The following is a 20,504-nucleotide window of genomic DNA, read 5'->3' as shown; positions in this document are numbered from 1 at the left end:
TGGGGCCATACAGCCCAAAAAATAGGGACACATTTCAAATATTGATCTTGTAAACTTAGAAAATTGCTAGAATAAAAGGTTTTGTGTTTCCATGTATTTTCTGAGAATATGAATTCTGAAGTTCAAATGCCTGTCATTATTTAGTGAATTCAATCCTTCACTGATCTGCCATAAAAATCCAGAAAACCAGGCAGAAGTTGTGATGGGTAAGGAGTTCAGGCTTTTGTCACCTGTACTGAAGGTACAGGGTTTGAGCCTGAGTAACTCTAGTCACCAGGTACATGTAAGTGGGGCATTTCACACACATGTTCCAAACCAACTAAACAGCTGAACTGAAATGTGATCACTGAAACCAGGGCACTTGCCTTTTTCTTCTACTAGAAGAGCATTGAATAAAATCTAGTTAAGGTTGGGATTGAAATCAATTTTTTTGTAAGGGATTCCCTTTGTTTTCTTTAGTCATTTCTTTGAACTGCTTCAGCTGCTTCTGACTGCATCCCAACAAAAAGGAAGAGCTCTGTACTGATTTCAGTTTCACTGATCTTATATGATTTGTTTCAAAAGCCAAATCACCTTGTCAAGTGGGTTATAGTCAACAAAATTTGTTATTCTATAGTTCTAGAAAATTAACATCAGTTGTTAAAGCAAACGCTCTGTTAGCCAAGTAAAACACAAATAAAATTGTAAAAACTAAGTTTATATTCCAAGTCTGTAAGCTATAATAACATCACCAGTAACAACCACAGCCTAGTCCTCATGCCTTTGGATTCACAAAGACAATACTCCCACTCATACCATAATCATCACCATTTTCTAGATGAAAGAAGCTACTCCAAACATGTTAGACCGTTTAAACCGAGACAAAGTGAACAAATATAAGCATTTGTCTAGAGAAAACTATGAGGGGCCCCTCTGCTGTCCTAAGGGGAGCAGTAAATGACCGGTGCACCTGCCACATCATTGCACTTGGAAACTCTTGGTAAGAGTGGCCATGCATAATTCAGTGCAGGGAAGCTGATAGCAGAGCCCATCACTTATCCTCAACTGCTATTGTTTAACAGCACGGAATGCCTTTCCAATCAGATTTGCCAGCCTCAGGCCTCACTTACTCAAGGAAAATTTATTTTCAGTTGCTGAAGCCCAAAACTCTGGTACATGCCTGGCTTTTACAGCGGTATTTTCTACGGGCTTAACTGTTGTTCAACTTTTGTATTTTCAGTGCTGCCTTTGATCTGTCAGAGACCCTTAACAAGCTGGTTAAAAATGGCTGCAGATAACAGGTGTCTCTATCTCATCACAAGAAATATAACGGACACCTAATATCCCAAGCAGCAAATATAATGGACACACACAGAGCAGCTTTGCAAAAGCTAACGTCCCTTGAGTGCTATACACAGCAGATATGCAAAAGCTAACGTCCCTTGAGTGCTACACACAGCAGCTATGCAAAAGCTAATGTCCCTGGAGTGCTCTTATCATGAGAAATGTAATGGACACCTAATGTCCCAAGCAGCAAATATAACTGACACAACACTTGCAACTTTGCAAAAGCAGCAAATATAACGGACACACTTTCCTGGTGGACAGGAGCTTTGCCACACACACACACACACACACACACACACACACACACACACACACACACACAGACTGCGGCAGCTTTGCAAAAGCTAACATCCCTGGAGTGCTCTCATCATGAGAAATGTAACGGACACCTAACATCCTGGAGTGCTCTGATCTCATCATGAGAAATATAAAGGACACACTTTCCTGGTGGAAAGCAGCATAAATAACTATAATGGACACACTGCAGTGTTGCAAAATAAACCCCCCTAGTGGAGCAAATAATGAAACAAACTTTTTCCTTTTCCCAAGTGAGCGGCATCCCTTGCAGACTTCCAGCCAGTTCTTCTCTTCATAATTCCCTCCTGAAGTAGCCAGAAATGCTTGCACGTCCTCAATTCCGACAGGCTGTCAACCTATTCATGGAGTTGACATCACTGCGTATGTGATGATGTCAGGTCAAAAGGCCAATAATTTAAAAAAGAGCCGGAAAAATCGGAATTTTAAGGGGTGCCACTCGGGGAATCGTGGCACCCCATTATTTGGACCTCAGACTGGTAAAAACCAAGAAATTTGGTATGGTTGACAGGTTTGGTGCACATATCTAGTTCAATCTTGTAAGTTTTGATCTTGTACACTCTTGTTCTTCTAAATGTTCAATATTCTGGTCTCTATGATTTCAGTTTCGGTGTTGTGTTAATTCATTAAACTAAAGTAGACCCCCTGCAACCTATATATGTTACAAAAAGTTAGACTAACAGCTATTTAAAAAGATAGCTAAAAGGGACTCCTGTACCCAAGTAAATAGTGCAGTTGACTGTGATTGGTAATTAACAATATATATTAATCAAAGAGCATGCAACACATACAAAAATAGAGCTAGTTACCACAACTGCAGTTCTCATAAGTTGATATGAGATGTGCCTCCTTCCTTGATCTGAACATGTTTGCTAAATATTGGTGGGAAGTAATATGAAGAAACTGGAAAGAGAGTACAATATAAACCCAACCCTTAAAATGCATGGTATAATGCATTTATCCAAAAGGCACCTGCATTGTTTCTCTTTTCAAGCTGAGCACAGCTTAGAAAAAAACAAACTGTCATTATACAGTGGAGTTAATAACAAAGTAGAACATATCTTTTCAAGTAACTCTGGTGTATTGTAATATGATACAAGTATTCACCACCTGGCCATTAGTTATGGTGGATTTACTCACTCTGGAGATATTTACCAGTTTGGGTTTTACCATCATTTGTAAATTATGCAGACTGTGGGCATACTTCAAATCACAGATAATAGTAAGGTGACTGTTAATAGAGTACATTGTGTTATACTGCAACATGGATTAGATTTCTAATCCTTACTCATTCAGATCTCAGCCTTTTCCTTGGGGAAGTGATAAATCCTAGTCTTAATGAAAGTCATAAAAACCAAAATGCTAGAGTTTACATATTTGCTGCATTTTGTAATGTGAAATAAAATATTGCATTATTTCAGATGTGACAGTTTGCCACTGACAGTCATTTCATTTAATTTGTTTTTAAGAGAAATATGCTGTTAAATAATTTATTTCCATTTGTTAACCGGAGTAGACCGTTGATCACAATGCACCATTTTCAGGCTCATCCTGGAGAGAAAACAGCATACAGTCATTAAAGCAGAGAGTAGTGAAGTAAAGAAGTAACATGTTTATCTAGAATAATTTAATCAAGAAGTTTAGAAATGAAAAAAAAAATACAAAAATGGAAAATATGTGTATTAAAGTTCATGTGAATGCCTACTAAACTGCATAAATAATTAGTTATACTATATATAGCACAACCTAAAAACACATTTTACAGAACTACTGGTTATATACATTATTTACAGATAGGGGCAAGAGAAATTGCATACGTAGGAGAAAGAGGAAAGAGTGAAAGGTTAGAAGTAGCAGAAAAGAATTACTGGATGAAGTTAAGAGAAATGGAAATAATTGTGATAGTGTCAGTAATGGTGTGGTTAAGTAATTTTCAATAGTCTTGGAGTGATGAGCAAGGCAGAATGGATTAAGGAATGGTGGATCCACCTAATGGAGGTGATGGAGAAACGAAGTACATGTTCCATTTGATACAGGCTTCAGTGTTCCTGAATTATTGATGACATTTTATCTTGTAAGGATCGGTGATGGGTGCTTAAGCTGACAAGCACTTAACTGTGATTGTTTATTTTCATTCTGTCTGCAAACTGTATTTATCTTACCAGAAAGGTGAAGATCTGGAAAGTAATCATTGTTCATGGAAGAGAAAGAGAACAATGTTTTTCCTCATGTAGTAGTCTTCAAATCCACACAATCATACAAGGCTCTATAGGGGTAATAAGAGACACAAAACATAGTCATTTACTCCACAGAAGTGGCAAGACACAAATTCCATCTAGTCTTAGAAATTGATCTCTAAGACACATCCTAGTCACATTTGGATACCACATACCTCATGGCTTACATCGGAGGAAACTCAAATTCCGACCAGCAGACAGTGGCAGCAATCTAATGTTTATTAAGGAATACACATATACATATACACTATATAGTGCAAGAATAAGCTAAACAGACGGATTTCAGCTAGTGTCCTACATAGCTTTCATCAGTTTAATAAAATACAATTAGTTCATCCATTAAATACTCTAAATTTTGCCATGGTGTGACTAATTAAAGATGCTCATTTAAACCAGGTGCAAATAGCCCACCTAATTTAATTATCCATTTCTTTTCTTTTGTGTTTAATAATTCATGCCAGCCTGATTTGTTGGATTTGATACCTAAGATACGATCAATAATAATGAAATTAAATGATGAATTTTTATGTAACAGAGTGTGTTTATATAGGGCATTGGTATTTCTTTGATGTTTAATGTCACTGAAATTTTCTGATATCCTATACTTTGCTGGTCTTGAAGTCTGACCTATATAGAAGGCAGAGCATTTGCCGACAGCAAGATATATAGCCCAATCTGAATTGCAATTTGCAAAAAAAGGGGATGTGATATACTTGACTTATGTTCTTACTGCTGAAACTTTTCATTTTTAGTATTCTGGGACAATATGTACAGTGGCCACAGGGAAAACAGCCAATAGCAATCTGTCCTTCAAGTGTACATTGTAGACTTTCTTTTTTCTTGTAGAACCCTTGCTTATAATGATTAAAGTAAGACGCCAAGTTTTTTCCTTTCCTAAAACATCCCCTTTTTTGCAAATTGCAATTCAGATTGGGTTATATATCTTGCTGTCTGTAAATGCTCTGCCTTCTATATAGGTCAGACTTCAAGACCAGTAAAGTATAGGATATCAGAAAATTTCAGTGACATTAAACATCAAAGAAATACCAATGCCCTATATAAACACACACTGTTACATAAAAATGCATCATTTAATTTCATTATTATTGATCGTATCCTAGGTATCAAATCCAACAAATCAGGCTGGCATGAATTATTAAACACAAAAGAAAAGAAATGGATAATTAAAGTAGGTGGGCTATTTGCACCTGGTTTAAATGAGCACCTTTAATTAGTCACACCATGGCAGAATTTAGAGTATTTAATGGATGAGCTAACTGTATTTTATTACACTGATGAAGGCTATGTAGGACACTATTTGAAACAAGTCTGTTTAGCTTATTCTTGCACTATATAGCGTATATGTATATGTGTATTCCTTAATAAACATTAGATTGCTGCCACTGTCTGCTGGTCAGATTTTGAGTTTGCATTTGGAATTATGTGACCTTGCAGATGCCGTACCTGCAGAGAAACATTTGGACTTACATCAGAGGAAAACATTTATAATAGATGTGTTATACCCTTTAAGAAAGCAACCTATGATTGTAAATATTCCTTAATTTGCAACACATGTTGACATCACATACATGAGAACCTTCATATTTTTGGTCTTACTCTTGTCCTCAAACTGTTTTTATTTTGGCCACATTTCTAAGTTCATTTATAAACTTTAATATTGTTATATTTTCCTTAACCCTCTTAACAGCTCTTAAAGGTCGAATGTTGTGTTTCTTATTAAAAAAGTGTTCTTTGTTTAACTTGTTACTGTACAATTATTGTTTCTGTTAATAGAAATAAATTTGACAACAAATGGCATTGACAAAGCCTTGTCTTTCTTGTTTTGAACTACAGATTGATGGCAGAGTTCCTGCTCCTAGCTTTTGTTACATTTTAGGTGCCTGTCCTGATGAAAAGAGTGTAGAAATGGTGGAGGAACCAGAACCTCAAGTACTGGACCTGTACTTGCCTCCAGTGGTGCACAGTCTGAAGACCATTCTGCAGGTATTAAAAACAGACTCATTTATTTATGAAAAAATACACAACACAATTCCTTATCATTAGGGTGAAGGCAGATGCAATCGTATTCACAAAACTTTGAACAAAACTAGGACTCCAAACTACTGTGCTGCCAGTTTGACTTCAAGTGTAGGGTAGATTATGGAATTACCTTGTAAGGAAGAACTTTAGAACATGGCAGAAGCTAGTCGGCACAGGTTGCAAAGCAATTCACAATTAACAAATCTAATATAATTAAATAATCCTCCAAAAATGTAATAATTTTGAAACATAAACACAGTCTTAGAAGACTTTTCCTTTTTAAATGGTAACTAAGGTATTATATTGGAAAGGGTACTGGGTATGTCTTAAGTACAATTTAAGATAAGAAGTTATTTTGACAGAATTTATTTATTTTTTTATATTTTGTTATTTTATTTCTATTTGTTTACCATGTAGAGCTCAGATTACAGCAGGCCATTTTTAGACCCAGCCAAGGAGAGAAAAGAGTTACAAAAATGCAAAAAAGAATATTGGTCATTAACAGACACCAGTAAATATTTCCATACCGGATCGGTCGAGGCCCGGGTTAACAACGACCGCCACCAGTACTGTTAGCCAACAGGATGCTGGCGGAAATTGGGCTACTGTTGGCCAAAGGAGGAGAAGAGGCAGAAGGCATGGCCGAAGGCAGGAAGAGAGGAGAAAGGCTAGGACTGTGGTAGTGAGGGTCGGAACTTTGAATGTTGGCAGTATGACTGGTATAGGGAAAGAGCTAGCTGATATGATGGACAAAAGGAAGGTTGGTATATTGTGTGTGCAAGAGACCAGATGGAAGGGGAGTAAGGCTAGGTGTATCGGAGGTGGGTTCAAATTGCTTTATCATGGTGTGGATGGGAAGAGAAATGGCGTAGGAGTTATCCTGAAGGAACAGTATACTAAGAGTGTTTTGGAGGTGAAAAGAGTGTCGGATAGAGTGATGTTTATGAAGCTGGAAATTGATGGTGTAATGATGAATGCTGTTAGTGCATATGCTCCACAAGTTGGGTGTGTGATGGATGAGAAAGAAAAATTTTGGAACAAGTTGGATGAAGTGGTGATGACTGTACCCAAGGGTGAGACAGTGGTGATTGGAGCAGATTTCATTGGTCATGTTGGTGAAGGGAACAGAGAGGATGAGGAAGTGATGAGTAGGCATGGTGTTAAACAAAGGAATGCAGAAGGTCAGATGGTAGTAGATTTTGCGAAAAGGATGGACATGGCTGTGGTGAATGCTCATTTTAACAAGAGGGAAGAACATAGGGTGACATACAAGAGTGGAGGAAGATGCACGCAGGTGGATTATATCTTATGTAGGAGGGCCAGTTTAAAAGAGATTGTAGACTGTAAAGTGGTGACCGGGGAAAGTGTAGTTAGGCAGCATAGGATGGTGGTTTGTAGCATGACATTGGTGATCAAGAAGAGTAGGAGGAGTGTGAGGGCAGCACCAAGGATCAAATGGTGGAATTTGAAAAAGGGTAATTGTGAGGTGGAGTTCAGGGATGAGTTAAGACAGACACTGGGTGGCAGTGAAGAGTTACCAAATAGCTAGGTAACTGCAGCAGAGCTAGTAAGGGAGACGGCTAGAAAGGTGCTTGGTATGACATCTGGACAGAGGAAGGACAACAAGGAGACCTGGTGGTGGAATGAGGAAGTACAGGAGAGTATACAGAGAAAGAGGTTGGCGAAGAAGAAATGGGATTGTCAGAGAGATGAAGAAAGTAGACAGGCGTATAAGGAGATGAGGAGCATGGCAAAGAGAGAGGTGGCGAAGGCTAACGATAAAGCATATGAAGAGTTGTATGAAAGGTTGGACACTAAGGAGGGAAAAAAAGGACCTGTACCAATTGGCTAGACAGAGGGACCGAGCTAGTAAAGATGTGCAGCAAGTAAGGGTGATAAAGGATAATGAGGGAAACATACTCACAAGCGAGGAGAGTGTGTTGAGCAGATGGAAAGAGTACTTTTAGGGGCTGATGAATGAAGAGAATGAGAGGGAGAGACATGAAGTACAATGGATTAGCAAGGAGGAAGTAAGGATAGCTATGAAGAGTGGAAAGGCTGTTGGTCCAGAGGGACAATCGTGTGGAAGCATGGAGGTGTTTAGGTGAAATGGCAATGGAGTTTTTAACCAGATTGTTTAATGAAATCTTGGAAAGTGAGAGGATGCCTGAGGAATGAAGAAAGTGTTTTGGTACCGATTTTTAAGAATAAGGCTGATGTGCAGAGCTGTAGTAACTACAGAGGGATTAAATTGATCAGTCACAGCATGAAGTTATGGGAAAGAGTAGTGGAAGCTAGGTTAAGAAGGGACGTGATGATTAGTGATCAGCAGTATGGTTTCATGCCGGGAAAAAGCACTACAGATGCAATGTTTGCTCTGAGAGTATTGATGGAGAAGTACAGAGAAGGTCAGAAGGAGTTGCATTGTGTTTTTGTAGACTTAGAGAAAGCATATGACAGGGTGCCTAGAGAGGAGTTGTGGTATTGTATGAGGAAGTCGGGAGTGTCAGAGAAGTATGTAAGAGAGGTACAGGATATGTACGAGGGTAGTGTGTCAGTGGTGAGGTCTGCGGTGGGAGTGATGGATGCGTTTAAGGTGGAGGTGGGTTACATCAAGGATAAGCTCTGAGCCCTTTCTTATTTGCAGCGGTGATGGACAGGTTGATAGACGAGATCAGACAGGAGCCCCCGTGGACTATGATGTTTGCAGATGACATTGTGATCTGTCATGAGAGTAGGGAACAGGTGGAGGAGACCCTGGAGTGATGGAGATATGCTCTAGAGAGAAGAGGAATGAAGGTCAGCAGGACTAAGACAGAATATATGTGTGTGAATGAGAGGGAGGATAGAGGAATGGTGAGGATGCAAGGAGTAGAGATGGCGAAGGTGGATGAGTTTAAATACTTGGGATCAGTAGTTCAGAGTAACGGTGAGTGTGGAAGAGAGGTGAAGAAGAGAGTACAGGCAGGATGGAGTGGGTGGAGAAGAGTGTCAGGATTGATTTGTGACAGACGAGTACCAGTAAGAGTGAAAGGGAAGGGTCTACAAGAGGGTAGTGAGACCAGCTATGTTATATGGGTTGGAGACAGTGGCATTGACAAAAAGGCAGGAGTTTGAGCTGGATGTGGCAGAGTTAATGATGTTAAGATTTGCACTGGGTGTGGCGAGGGTGGACAGGATTAGGAATAAGTATATTAGAGGGTCAGCCCAGGTTGGAAGGTTTAGAGACAAAGCCAGAGATGCAAGATTACGTTGGTATGGACATGTGCTGAGGAGGGATGCTGAGTATATTGGGAAAAAGATGCTAAGGATGAAGCTACCACGTAACAGGAAAAGTGGAAGGCCTAAGATAAGGTTTATGGATGTGGTGAGAGAGGACATGCAGGTGGTTGGTGTGATAGAGCAAGCTGCAGAGGATAGGAAGAAATGGAAACAGATGATCCTCTGTGGCGACCCCTAATGGGAACAGCCGAAAGAAGATGAACTGTGTGCTAACCATTTAAAGTTTGAGTGCCAACATTTCAGTAAGGAGCCTAACTATGTTACAATAGTATGCATGAATAAGTTGTGAAGCGAGAAAGAAAATCATTGAAACAGCACAACATACAGATAATAAACAGCATTTACAAATGTGCAACAAATCTAACACAACAGTGCTATGTTTAGCTTAAAAAAACATTGGGGGGGTGGGGGAAAGAAGTGGCAATAACGAGATAGGTGCAACATGGTCTGCTACTAGATGCTCTGCTAAAGGTTATGTGACATGATCTGAGGAAAAGCACTCACACTGGGCTTGATTCCACAGGTGGGCCTTAAACTGGGTACAAACTTTTGTCATGAATTTAGTTTTTTAATAGGGGGAGTTATTCCCACACCTTTGGAGATAACAATTAGAAAAGCAGAGTTTGTAAATTGAAGTTTTGTCCTGGGAGATTCTAAAATTGGTCCTAATTAAGTATGTCCTGTGAGGCTATAGGATGGGATTTTTGTGGTATGTTTTGCTGCTAATGGGAGAAGGTTTCTGAAATTAGTTGTTTATTACAGAACCTATTAAGAGGCCAGCACTTCATTTAATGGGTAGCCATTTGGCTCAGCTCAGTGTTAATTATGCTCATGCCTTGGGGAAATTGTAATGAATTGACACATCTTGCCTGCCTCACCCCTAAACTTCTATATACCAACTCTGAGATCACCATACCCGAGAAAAGGGGATATTCCAATAAATGGCATCTTGGACTTGGTATATGTAAGTCCATCCTTTGGGTTATTCAATCTCTGCATTTTGAAACTCACTGTAGCCAGTCCCAACATTTCAAATGGTTCTGTAGGGCCTAAGTATTCCTTTTTGAGGTTGCTACAATTAGTGCGAGGCCACATCTGAATTGAGTTAGAAGGATTCCCTTAGCAGTGGCTGATACGGCTGTGAAAGAAAGAAAAAATTTGATATATTCCATACCCAGAACAGGGCAGAATTAATTTTGCTTCTGGACTTCTCTAAGTGAAGATGAAAGATTTTGATCATGACAGATGCCTAGGTATTTGAAGGAGCTAGGCTAGTTATTTCAGTAGGCACTTTAAGATATTTAATTTATGAGATTTTAGGAATTTCTTTAAGGTTTGATATGATCTAAATAACTTTGCTTTAGTTTTCCTGGAGTTTAACAATAATTTCTTATTCTTGATCCATTTAAATACTAGACAAATTAAAGTAAATCCTGTGATGGTAGCAGAGGTAAGACAAAGGCTAAACAGTAGGAAACAGATGTTAATAGTAAATAGAGCCTGTTTAGATGAAAGGATGGCAACCTCTGGGTTGCTAAGTATTGTATGAGTGTTGTAGATGGCATGGAAATAAAGGTTTACCTTTTTTTTTACTTCTGACACAAAGCCATCCGTCACCAGTATTATTAGAAAATTGTATTTAGAAAGAGTGAATGTAGCGATTGTTCAATGTGTAATAAGAAGATGTCATGTCAATTTTCATGTTACTAAATAAATAGTTTTTTTCTTTCCTAAAAGTACATATTGCCAGAATAAGATAGCAATGGGAGAGGTTTAAGCTTGTGCAAACTGTCCTGGAGAGGAATCAGCAGAAAAATCCACAAAAATAAATTTCTTACTCTAAAGAGCTATAGTACATTGGTTCTAAAGTAGTTGCAGTACTGCTACTATCTTTTTATCTGTAAGAGATTTACTATCCATTTTCCCATTTATGCACATGGGGTTGGGATGTCACTTCAACAGTGACAGTCATTTTAAGCCAAGGTTCACACTGCCAGGTGACTAGCCATGCTATGGTAGTTCATCCATACCACTTATTCACGCACACACATGCACCTATGGCCAATTTGGAGTGTCCAATCCACCTACTGCATGTCTTGGAATCTTTGAGGAAACTGGAACACCCGGAGAAAACCCACACAACTGCAGGGAGGACATGCAGACTCTGCACAGAAGGCACCCCAACCAAGAACTGACCTGGAGAACCTTTTGCTGTGAGGTGACAACACTAACCACTATGCCACCGCTGCTGCCCTCCATTGGATGACAAATGGAATGCTGTATAATCATATTTGCTTGGGATTAGCAGTAGTTAAAAGTATACATTTTCTAGAGTTTCACCTTTAAAAGCCACATTCCACTGTATTCAAAGTTTCTTGTTGGAGTGGTGGTTTATGATGTCTGTGACCTCTGTGTCTGCTAATATATAGAAACAGCAGCAGGCCCAAAAAGAGCATTTGCAGACAGATGGTTGCACACTGAGCTATTCCAGTGTGGAAAAAAAATCTGAAAGACAAGGGCCAGGAACTCTGTCACTTTTAGTAAATTCAGTTACTGGCTAGTAAGTACACTACCTGTTTGCCAGCAATGAAGAAACTAAGAGAGCCTGAAAGAAAATCAACTAGAAAAGGTGAAGACAAAACACTAACTGGGAAGAATCATGCAGCTGTTTAGCAAAAAAGCAGTTCAAGCCCCAGCTTTGGTGCAAGACGGGTCTATATTAGATGCTCGAAGTTACTGAACTTCGAATACGATATGATCAATACCATATCATCTAAGTCCAGTAACATCGAACACCTAATAAAAACATAACAACCAGTCAACAAGTAGAAATACTTGCATTAAGCAGGCTGCTCCCCCACACCCCCCCGCTACTTAAATATTCCAACTCCGAGACCGCACTTCATTGAAGTAAACGGAAATCTCCCCTTATGGAGATTTCCATTTACCTCTTCGATGTTCTGTGGTTTCGCTGTTTACGTGTCGACAATGTCAGATTCGACATTGTGAACATTTGCGATTTAATATAGACCCATGCAAGACATGGCTTCCAGTAATCTACAGGAAAAATAAGTAAGTCAAATGTATTCAGAGCTGATTAAAATAAACAAAACACTAAAGGAGTATATCAACTCAAATACTAAAAGGCTGGAAAAATGGAAGAAGCTTTAAACAGATATTCAGGCGAGCTGATAAAACTGCAAAAATCAGAGGTTGAAATGAAGAAAAACCTGGCTGAGTGCGAGACTGCTAAAGAAGAGATGTTTCGAAACATGGTAGAATTAGAGGACAGAGCATGGAGGGAAAATCTGAGATTTTCTGCTGTACCAGAGAAGCTACAGATAGCAGACTGTATTAATTTTGTGAAGGAACAAAAACAAGTGGACTGGTATTCCACAGCAGGTACTGTTAATTGAAAGGGCACACAGTGTGCAAGCTCCAAACCTGGACATGAGAAAGCAGCCAAGATATGTATTAGTAAATAATATGAAAACCTACTAGCAGAAAGAGTTGATCCTGACAAAACTGTAGCTAAAGGTCAAAGCATTAAAAGTTGAAGACAGTAGAGGGTTTGTGGAAAATGATTATTCATTGTTCACCAGGCAGAAGGGAAAAAAAATATTCCAGCAATTAGGAAATTTCGAGAGGTAGGTGTGAAATTCAAGCTGCTGAATCCAGGTGTCTTCAGAGTAGGTTCTCATGGAGGAATATAAACGTTTGTCCAACAAAAAGTTAGCCATCAAGAAGAAGGGGAGTTGGCTTCTTAAACTTTTGATGATAAAGCAAACTGAGAGAGATTGCCAGTGAAATCATTTCCACTGTTCCAAAGGAAATGCTAGAAAGACATAGAAAAGCACAGCAGTTGAATAGAAGAATTGGAGAACCTTAGAATTGAACTGGGATCTGGAGTTGGTAAATGGAGATGAACTGGAAGAGGACCAGAAACATGGAAATTGGTGAATAAGTGTGAGACCAAAAACCATCATTTGCATTTGTGAAATATGGCTGTATAAGAAAAAGCAGAAAGGGTGGACTTTTGTTGACTTTATCACTTCATGTCACTAATTTTGGAAGGACACTAAAGGGAGAAAAGACGAAGGAAGAACAGAAGTTTAAGTAAAACAATTTCTATTGTTAACAGTACTTCTGTGAAACTTTTCATGATATAAATATCATCTTTTATAGTAAAGCATTTAGGTGTATATGATAAAGAAACCAAATAAAACAGATGTCTTTTCTCTCTCTCTTTAGTACTAAAAATGTAAGCATTGCGATACAAAAAGAGAAACAAAGGGTAGAAAAAAGCATGTTTAAGTTAAAGGCTGTCATATTGGGTTATTGGGGTGGGGGATGGGAGGGAGAAGTACACACATAATATATGTGGAGCTTGTATGTTTTCTCTTATTTTTGCACAAGTGACCTTCTCGATTAAGACCCTTGGCTTAATCTTAAAACAAGTTTTAAGAGGAAACAAGTAAATAAGAGAACACTAAATATAATGAAAAGTTTTCCTTTAGCAGTAAATGTTTCAGCTTGTGTTTAGAAGCTGCAGTTGAGGAGACTTGCTAATAATTGGGTAATGAAAAGCCAGAACACTGGTTTATTTAAAGCGAAAAAGTTAATGTTTTCTGAAAGCACACAGGTTGTTTTTCACATCTGGGAGGGGAATAAATATCAAAAAATAGCAGGCACCAATTAGCTTAATTAGAAGCACAGGTAATACACATGTCTTACCATAGATAACCTTAAATTTAGGTTAATTAAGACCTGTGTTTGCAGCTGTCTATTTCAGATACTTGTTCTTGTTAGGAGGGTTAAATAAATTTCAGTCTGATGTGATCTTCATTCGTCCATTAACCTGTGGGTCTCAGTTCCGACACTCGGTACTGACTCATCTGCTTTACTACCTTGAGGTTTGAAGCTTGAACTATTTCTCCCTACCCATAATGCCTCTTTCCCACAAAATTCCTCAGATCTCATGTGCTGCTCATCAAATAAGCAGCAAGATTTTCAATGCTCTTTAGCTTCTTCTTTTTCGAGTGTGTTTTTCACAGTAAGTGTTCTTTTTCAAGCCTTACCCTTTGTCTGTCACCTTTATTTCTTTATTGAGTCTAGTTATACTGTTATTTTGTACTTGTAGTTTGGGATTCTGACCGACATAGTCCCTTTCCTTTCTTTTACTTCTTCCGATCTTTGAATTTAAAAAAATGTTTTTGTTGTGTCCGATCCTAAGTCAGACAGGGCTGATAAGCCCTTAGGATTTAAAAAGTGCACTTTCTGTGGGCATAGATTTCCCTTGTCTGGTGCCCACAAGGAGTGCACCTGTTGTTTAGGGCCTACCCCACTTAAACAGCGACTGCTCTATTTGTGTGGGCTTTCACCTGGGAGCTCTAGTGGATCACAGTAACAAACTATTTATTAAGGGGTTATACCTGCTTCTTCCCCTTCTTCTGTTCCTTCTTTGTCAGAGGCCTACACCCCCTCAAGGAAGCAAAAAAAGGCCCAGGAACCCAGAAAATGGTTTCCCGACTTGTCTCCATCCTCACAGTTAGAGCCTTCAAAAAAGGCACCTAAACGCTCTGAACTGAACGCTTCAGAACCAATCCCTTTAGTTCAGTCAATCATCTCTCCACCCAGACCTTAGTTCCTAGCTCAGGGACAAGCATTTCAATTCAGAGATCTCCACTTTGGGAGACCTCTCCAAAAAGGACATGTAGACCTGCTTCCATTTCCTCCTCCATCAGGTCTTCTCGGAACCTTTCAGACAAGAACTTTGGTAGGTTGATGAGGCAGCTTCTCGAGGCTGTGATTCAGATGGGAATTTTGCCTGCTTTCTTCCCCTCTGAATCCATGAGACTGTCCCCTTTCTGCCCTGTGGTTCCTTCTCCAATCTGACCCTTGGTTTTGGAATCATCGCTTCTTTTAGTCCAAGGAACTGGGTTTTCAGAACTGATAGTCATCTTGTCTTCACCTCTGACTACCTCCCTAACATGGTCGGCACCTAAAGTGTCTGTTCTGAGTGTCTCTCATAGCCGTAACCTCGACTTCAGTTCCAGGGAGGATGACATTGACTGAATTTTTCGGAGTTGTTGCTTCCCCTCAGAGCATCGGCGTTTGACAGCTTGGCTCCAATTTCCCTTTTGGAGTTGGAGGCTTGGGGCCCCCAAAGGTTGTCTGCTGTAGTGGCCTCAGCCCCGGGGGGACTGCCCTTTGGCATTCAGAGCCCTTCTGCCTGCAAAGTGGTGGAGAGAGTCCTGTCCCATTCCGGGAGACCCTTGGTTCTCACCCTTTTGGAACATCCCCTTGTCTCTACTGGATCTGTCTCTGAGACCTCTCATCTACCACATGGACAGCCAGTCCCAGGAAGCCTCCAGACTTTCCCATCTGTGGAACCCCACATATTTTTCAACACCGCCCTGGAGCATTCCACCGAGGAGGTTCCTTGGAAGAGTCTGTGCAAGAGGAGGCATGTCAATTCCCTGGAGGAATCTGTCACCACTGATACTAATTTCAAGGAAGGGTAGGGGTTCTCAAGATCTCCACGGATGATGTCTTCTTTGGAGACATCCTAGAAATCTGCCGCCAAAGAGGTGGGTGGTCTTCCCAAAACCCCTTCTCTGAGGAATCAGTTCTGTTTTAGGCTTTTGGGTCCAGCCCATCTACATCCTGTGTGTCTCCCCTGGCAGACCCGCTCATTGAGTTGGAGTCTTTTAGGGCATGTAAGGAACCAGACACAGTAGAGCTCATCCCCAGCGAGCAGACAATGTCTTGAGTGCTCTCCAGGACAAACCTTTTTGGACAAAAGGTATTCCAGTTGATGCCATGGTTTTTGCAGCAACCACCAGAAAGGAGCTGGCCCAATTGAGCTCCTCTGCCCATCCCCCTAACAGGGAGTCTAGGGTTTTGGACAAGATTTGGTAAAAGAGTCTACTCCTTGGCCACTTTCTCCTTGAGAGCGCTAAACTGTCTTTCCCAGTTTACAAGACTACAGAAGGACCTGGTCAAGAAACTCTCTTGCTCTACCCTGGAGTTCATGTCTGCAGAGGAGCAGAAGGTCTTCTCCTCCAGAATGGCCACCATCCAACCCCTATCTAACATGTCCATGAGGCTAATATCCCATGCAGCAGAGGGGGTACCTCAAGGAGGGCCCAGTTCCAAGATTGCCATAAGGCGTCATGCCTGGATGCAGCTGTGTGACTTTGTGAAACTTTTCAAGACGTCTTTTGTCAATTTGCCTTTTGATGGATCAACCACGTTTGTGCCCACTGTTTGAGACACACTGTCCCACAGTGAGAAAGATAGTAAGACCTTGTTTGCCCTCAGGATCCACTTTTCTACCCCACAAATGTCTATCTCCAGGAACCAGAGTGGGAATAAAAAGATGTGGTTCAAGAAATCTCAGGGTCCTTTCCAGGATTCTCAGGGAGAATTTTCTCCCAGAGGCAGAGGAGAAAATAACCAAAATGGTAGACGCTGCTCACGCAGGCAAGGAAGTCCAGAGAACCAAGGGTCTTGAGAGTCCTTCTCGGACAGACCCTTTCAGCACTCCTGGATGGTTGCCCAACTGCCTTTCCTTGCACCCTGAACCCTGGGAAGCCATCAGAAGGTGCTAAGGATCTTATTCAGAGGATACTCCATTCCTTTTTTACAGACAGCAAGGCAACAATCTTTCCTCGCTGATGAACCAGACAATCAGAGGGAGGGTGCAGCCATTGAAATCACAAAATTGCTGCAAAAAAGAGTTATTCAGGAGGTCCCTGCCGATCAAGTTGGATCTGGTGTTTACTTGAGTTTTTTTTTTTAGTTCCCAAAAAGACGGGATCTAAGGCCCCTTCTGGTCGTGACATCGCTGAACAAATTGGTAAAAAACATGACGTTCAGGATAGTTAAGGTTCAATCCATCCTACCTCTACTGAGGATGAATGACTGGATGTGCTCAATAGACCTGAAGAATGAGTACTACCACATCAAGATGGACAGGAGCTCCAGAAGATTTCTTTGTTTTGGGCTGGGAGCCAGTCATTTTCAATTCAGATCATTCCCATTTGGTCTCACTACAGCTCTCAGCGTGTTCACCAAATGCTTGGCGGTGGTTGCAGCTCATCTCAGACTGCAGGAATTCCAGATATTTCTGTATCTGGAGAACTGGTTTTGACCCCTCCAACCAGGCATTGTCATATTCAGGCCAGGGATTACTTTTTACAACTGGATCCACATCTTGGGATAACCCTTGATTTGGAGAAATCCCGACTGGAACCAGTTCTTGTGATCCAAGTCTTAGGAGCACGACTTGACATCACAGTTTTTCGGGCTTATCTAACAGTGGGTCAAGTATCAAGCCTGCACTTTCATGTCAGACATATTCTAGCCATACCAAACCCCCAGCGAGTTTGGTTCTCAGAGCTCTTGGCTCTATGATGGCCATGATACCTCTTTTCCTCCCAGCTCATCTTCCCGTGAGAATCTTACAATGGACGTTAGCAGTACAATGGTCCTTACGCAGAAATCCTCTAAGCCTTCCCATCAGACTTTCTCAAGCATGCAAAGAATCCCTGTTATGGTGGCTTCACTCTGCAGATGTTCCTCAAGGATGGCCCTTCATTCTTCCTTTTCCAAATGCTATGTTGACCTAAAATGCCTCCCAGACTGGGTCAGGGGGCACTGACTTGGTCAGACACTTCAAGACATGTGGACGTCCCAGTAGATCAACTTGCATATCAATGTCCTAAAGATGAGAGCAGTTCTTTTGGCATTACAAGAGCTACACAGCTTTTTTCCTCTGGGGACTATTGCAATACAGATGGACAATATGTCAGTGGTCTGGTACATCAACAAATAGGGAGGAAAAAGGTCTTACCCCCTGTGTTGAGAAGTTATGAGAGTGTGATAATACGCCATCTCTACCAACTGCTTTCTAGTGGCAATGCACATTCTGGGAGAGTCCAACATTCTAACAGACAGGGTCAACTGAGTCCTACTGATGTCTCACGAGTGGTCTCTGAACCAATCCACAGCAAACATGGTCTTCCAGAAATGGGGTCAACCCTACTGTGACGTTTTTGCCTCCCCTCTCAACAACAAATGCAGCAGGTACTTTGCCTTAATCCCTTGTCAGGGACAGTCCCCAAGGGATGCTCTAGTCCATGCTTGGCCTCCTGGTCTACTGTATACGTTTCCCCCATTGTCCCTAATTCCCAAGTTTTTGTAGAAGGCATCCAGGTTGAAGAGGAACTTTATCTTCATTGCCCCCTTCTGGCCTTGACAAATTTGGTTCGCCTGTCTTTCGTCTCATCTGGTTTGCCCTCCAGTGACACCAGACCCAGCTCTGGATCTTTTATCTCACCCTTTGGGGCACCCTCACCTGAACCTTCAAGGCCTGAAACTAACCACATGGCTTATCCATTTATGGTGATGGCCAGACATCCCAGGTTTTTGTTCTGTCTACAGAAGGTCTTGATTTCTGCCCACAACCCCTTCACTGGGAAGATTTATAAGAGTAAGTGGAAAAGGTTTTCCATATGGACCCAACAGAAACAGATAAGACCCCCTTTACTGCCCCCATCCCTATAGTGTTGGATTTTTTTTACTTTCCTTTTTAACAATAGGCCTAGTTTTTACAATGTCACAGTTCAGTTAGCTGCGATTTCCTACTTTCAATTGGGGGAAGACTCTAATTCATTAGCTTCATCCAAACTTTGTAAAGCTTTCCTTAGGGGTATCTTTCTACTCTGTCCTCCCATTAAGGATCCTACTTCCCCTTGGGTTTGACTCTTATGTTGCAGGTATACCCCCCTTTTGAACCAGCAGCCACAGCAGATTTAAAGTTTCTCTCATGGAAGATGCTTTTTCTGGTGACCATTACTTCAGCAAGAATAATCTCTGCATTACAAGTGCTTTCCTCCAATCTCCAGTATTTAATTTTTCAGAAAGCTAGAGTAACTATACGCACCAACCCATCCTTCTTGCATAAAGTTGCTACAGAAGCCAATATCAGTCACTCCATTAACCTTCTTGTTTTCTTCCAAAATTTCCAGAATAAAGGAGACTACATCCTTTATTTACTTGATGTGCATAGACAATTATGGTTTTACTTGGAGAAAACTAAGAATTTCGGGAAGTCGAAACAATTTTTCATATCCTTTTCAGTCACTAAAAGAGGTAAAGCAGTTACTAAGACATTCATGGTGAGATAGTTAAAAGGCTGTATTTCTTTTGTTTATTCTTCTAAGAACATCCCTGTACCTGGTCGGATTAAGGCTCACTCTACAAGGTCTGTGGCAACTTCTCATGCCTTTTGGTCTCTATTAATGAAATTTATGCAGCAGCTACATGGTCTAATCCTCATACATTCATTACTCATTATAAATTGGACCTCATTTCCAGGAATAGGTCTTATTTTGGCTCTGCTGTGCTCTGGAATATCCATCCATGAGGACCACTTGGGGTTCCTGTAGCTGGGGACTCTGTCGCTCAGGTTAATGAACGAATGAAGATGACAACATCAGATAAAGAAATTATGTTCTTACTGTAACATTCCATCTGTGTTGGCTACCTTCATTAACCTTCTCTCCTCCTTATCCCAGTCCTATATTTCAAGTGACCTGATGGATGTGTTCATGGAACCACTGTTCTTGTTTGAGGTCCTGTTGTTCTTTCCTCTTCTACTGTTTAATATATTATTTGTAGTGGACAAAGGATATATAGTGATAGCAAACTCGATCTGAAGTATTTTGGGGGAAAGAAGCATTATGGGTAGGGAGGAGCAGCTCGAGCTTCAAATCTCAAGCTAGTGAAGCAGCCGATTTGGTTCCGAGGGTCAGAAATGAGACCGATAGGTTAATGAAGAATGAAGATAGACAACATCAATGGAATGTTATGGTAAGAACATAACTTTTTATTTGAAGATGTATATAGTTTTTTTTGTGTTTGTATTTCATGAGGTTGTTCTTGGTGTGTGTTTTTTGTTTGAGGATTTTCATGAAAGCAAATAATCTTGTAAAGTGTGGCATAGGTTCCACTGTTGGTGATAAGAAAAACTGTATAAAGGATTAACTTGCCAAAGATTGGTGGGGACATGCATCATAAAAGCTGGAAACAGACATTTTAAAAAAGGTGCCATATATAATAGGTGGGAGTAATGAATTCTTATCATAATGGCAATATGTTCCATATTATCTTGGAATGTGAAAGGGCTCACAGACATAGACAAAAATGAAAGAATATTTTTATTAAGAAGTACAGAGTGCAGTGCTGTAGGATACACATTTGAAAAGAAATGAGCACGTGAATTTTGTAAGGAAAGGA

The 20,504-nt window shown here is 40.5% G+C and overlaps 1 protein-coding gene across 1 annotated transcript in view; it reads left to right on the top strand.

Moving 5' to 3' along the window:
• SPIDR (scaffold protein involved in DNA repair) overlaps nucleotides 1-20,504 on the top strand; it is a 1,727,376-nt gene that overhangs the window by 1,223,912 nt on the left and 482,960 nt on the right. The window contains exon 5 of the mRNA XM_044065230.1: nucleotides 5,733-5,882. Within this exon, the coding sequence (XP_043921165.1) occupies nucleotides 5,733-5,882 (150 nt within the window). The remainder of the gene's footprint in view (nucleotides 1-5,732; nucleotides 5,883-20,504) is intronic.

The sequence above is a fragment of the Protopterus annectens genome, chromosome 3.part0 (genome assembly GCF_019279795.1).
Source record: "Protopterus annectens isolate FY-2018-M chromosome 3.part0, PAN1.0, whole genome shotgun sequence".
In the NCBI taxonomy this organism is placed as follows: domain Eukaryota; kingdom Metazoa; phylum Chordata; order Ceratodontiformes; family Protopteridae; genus Protopterus; species Protopterus annectens.
The sequence above is the reverse complement of the archived record's forward strand: the minus strand, read 5'-3'. Positions and strand labels throughout refer to the sequence as shown.